At 32.8% G+C, this 2,656-nt stretch overlaps 1 protein-coding gene across 2 annotated transcripts; it reads right to left on the reverse strand.

Annotated features, from left to right (window-relative positions):
- Nucleotides 1-202: 202 nt before the first annotated feature.
- LOC110642938 (transcription initiation factor TFIID subunit 15) lies at nt 203-1,827 on the reverse strand. Of its 2 annotated transcripts, none has more exons than XM_021795143.2 (4): nt 1,608-1,827; nt 802-1,128; nt 534-604; nt 203-435 (listed from the first exon to the last, which is right to left on the reverse strand). In XM_021795143.2, the coding sequence occupies exons 2-4, from the start codon at nt 1,113-1,115 to the stop codon at nt 422-424; spliced, it is 399 nt and encodes a 132-aa protein (XP_021650835.2). In that variant the 5' UTR covers nt 1,116-1,128; nt 1,608-1,827; the 3' UTR covers nt 203-421. The 2 variants fall into 2 exon arrangements, with proteins under 2 accessions (XP_021650835.2, XP_021650834.2); XM_021795142.2 differs by having other exon boundaries at nt 802-1,131.
- Nucleotides 1,828-2,656: the final 829 nt, after the last annotated feature.

Below are 2,656 nucleotides of genomic sequence, written 5' to 3' on the forward strand. Positions count from 1 at the left end.
GAAATATTGGTTGAATCCAAAGCTCTCTAATGGAGGTCCATTACAGAGACTTGGACTTTTCTCTATTCCTTGGGCCACCCTTATGAAAAGCACAAACTCACACTTCAGGAATGAGTGATTTTGATGGATACAGGGAAAGCATTTACGCTATCCAACTATGGAAGAAAACAATAGAAAACAAAAAGAAGAAGAAGAACAGAAGGGATTCTTTAATTTTCATGTAAGAACACCAATAATCATACAAAAGCCAGAAAGCCTTCCAAATTCTAATACATTACTAAGCCCTTGAATAGGGGCACGTCTTCGAACGTGATCATAATTCTAAAGCTCATCATTATTATTCTTCTGCAAATAGAAGGCAAGAAAGATGGTCTTTAATCAGCCAAAAGAAAAAATGGTCTTTGTAATTGCATTTTCTTGGCTAAACTCCACCACCTGAAAACACAAGATAATTGAATTAATTTTCATAATTAAGCAGAGTGACAGAGAGAAATTAAACTTGGTGATATTATTAGTTTTATAAAATTGCTTACCGTAATCCCTTGGTGTTTTGCATTTGTAACATTCTGTCCTGCTAGCATAATTATGCTCTCCACATCCCATTCTGTTCATTCAAATAGAAGCTGCAACCATCTTAGATATTTTCTTTTTGTCTTGAAGAATTAATGCACTAATTAAATGACTACCCAATTCAAAGAAGAAACAGGGCAATACAGTTGCAGTAATTAATGCAGGCTGATTTCTGCAATCATTTATCTTAATTAGCAGCAGTGCAGGAAATGTATGGCAATGAGAACTCACCTACTGCAAATCCAATCACCATTTTTCCATCCAGGAGGAACACTGCCATCAGAGCCGTACATTTTACCTGCTCCATAGCCCCCACCATAATCATTCTTCATTGCACCACATCTATAGCAGCTTGACCTGCTAGCGTAATTATGGGATCCACAGTTCATGGCAATGCAATACCAGTCCCCTGGCCGGTTGTATGTGAATGTGGTTGGATCAGGGCCACCATACTTGGGGTAGCTGCAATGTTGGCAGGCTTCCCTTTTCTTGAAATTTATGTGTTGGCATGCAGGGCACATCCAATCTCCTCCTGCCCAGCTCATTTTCCTGATTAACCTGCTGCAGACAGAAAGAGCAGGAAATTAGAAACAGAAAGTAGTAATTAATTAATAGTTTTTTGTTTCTCCTACAATGCTCATTATGAAAATTAGATGGACCTATACCTGATTTTGATAACTTGCTCTAGTCTAGTTTTATTGAGAGGCCTGAAAGAATAGCACAAAAACTAAATACCCATCTCTGTTCATCACAGAAAAGCTTTCAACTTGCATAAAAAAACTAGACCCTTCAGGTCCCTCCACTACTTATCTTGATTCTAGCTACTGTTATAAGTTCCCCAAAACCTGATGATGGTAATGAAGAACATACTAATGAAGAACATACTAAAACTACACTTTTAAGCTCAACCTCCTTCTATCATAAATTTTAAGAACCCCAATAGTAAGGTTATCGATAAATCCTCCTAGAGTGTTTGCTTTGAGATATGGAAAGCAGGCAAAAGCTGAAGAAGGAAAAAAAAAAAAAAAAGGGCTAACCTGAACTAAAATTGAAGGCTTGGAGAATTAATCCTGCACACTACTGATGTTTACAGTATATTTGGAGCTGGTGAGTCTGGTGTTTGGGTTGGAAAGCCTTATATACTTGTTACCAGACCCTGCAATATTCCATTACTGGGACTTTTATGGCATTTTCTTATCAGTTTTTCTTTTTCATTGCCTTTCAACAGATTGTTTTCTTCCGGTTCAGATTCCACGAAAACATTAATTTAGATAACATCTGCCTCTTCAGAAATTATTCTTGGGCTCTTGAAGGTGAGACCTGCTTAGTGAATGTATCAAACACTGTTTTAAATACAATTCCTGTAATATCACTTGCTTTATATTATTCTAATACTTAGTTTCGAATATATATATATATATATTTTATTCGCCAAGGTTTCTTCTATGTCCGTTTTAAGCTAACTAATCTCTAGAAATTTATAGTTGTCCCTCCAACAATATGTTTTTCAATAATTGAATTTAAATTCTCCCATTAAAAATACAGTGTAATCTTATAATTTCGCAACACTAAGTCCCTAACTTCTTACATCCATGTTTCATTTGAGAGTGGTGCTATATAACACTTTGATTTAAATGTAATATTTTACGAATAATAAATTAGATAAAAGAAAATTAAGATTTTGATACAACATTTGAGAAGATAATTATTATAATTAAATAATTTTTTAAAAATATCTAAAAAGAATATATTATGCAATTGATTCGTACACTCTTTCGTAAAGAATATAGTTTTCCATAATCTGATCATCAAAATGGGAATTGCCACCAAAATACTCACATAAATATATATATATATATATATATATATATATATATATATATATATATATATATATATATATATATATTCATCATGGGATAGTATTATTGTCAGATCGTTTATAGATATATCAAGAATTAATCTCTTACGTTATTAAATTAATAACGCAATCATCGAATATTCATCTCATTATAACATAATAACATCAATGTGTTTTTTTCTATGAATTTTTTCAATAATAATAATAATAATAATAATAATAATA

This window comes from Hevea brasiliensis, chromosome 13 (assembly GCF_030052815.1).
Source record: "Hevea brasiliensis isolate MT/VB/25A 57/8 chromosome 13, ASM3005281v1, whole genome shotgun sequence".
NCBI lineage: Eukaryota > Viridiplantae > Streptophyta > Magnoliopsida > Malpighiales > Euphorbiaceae > Hevea > Hevea brasiliensis.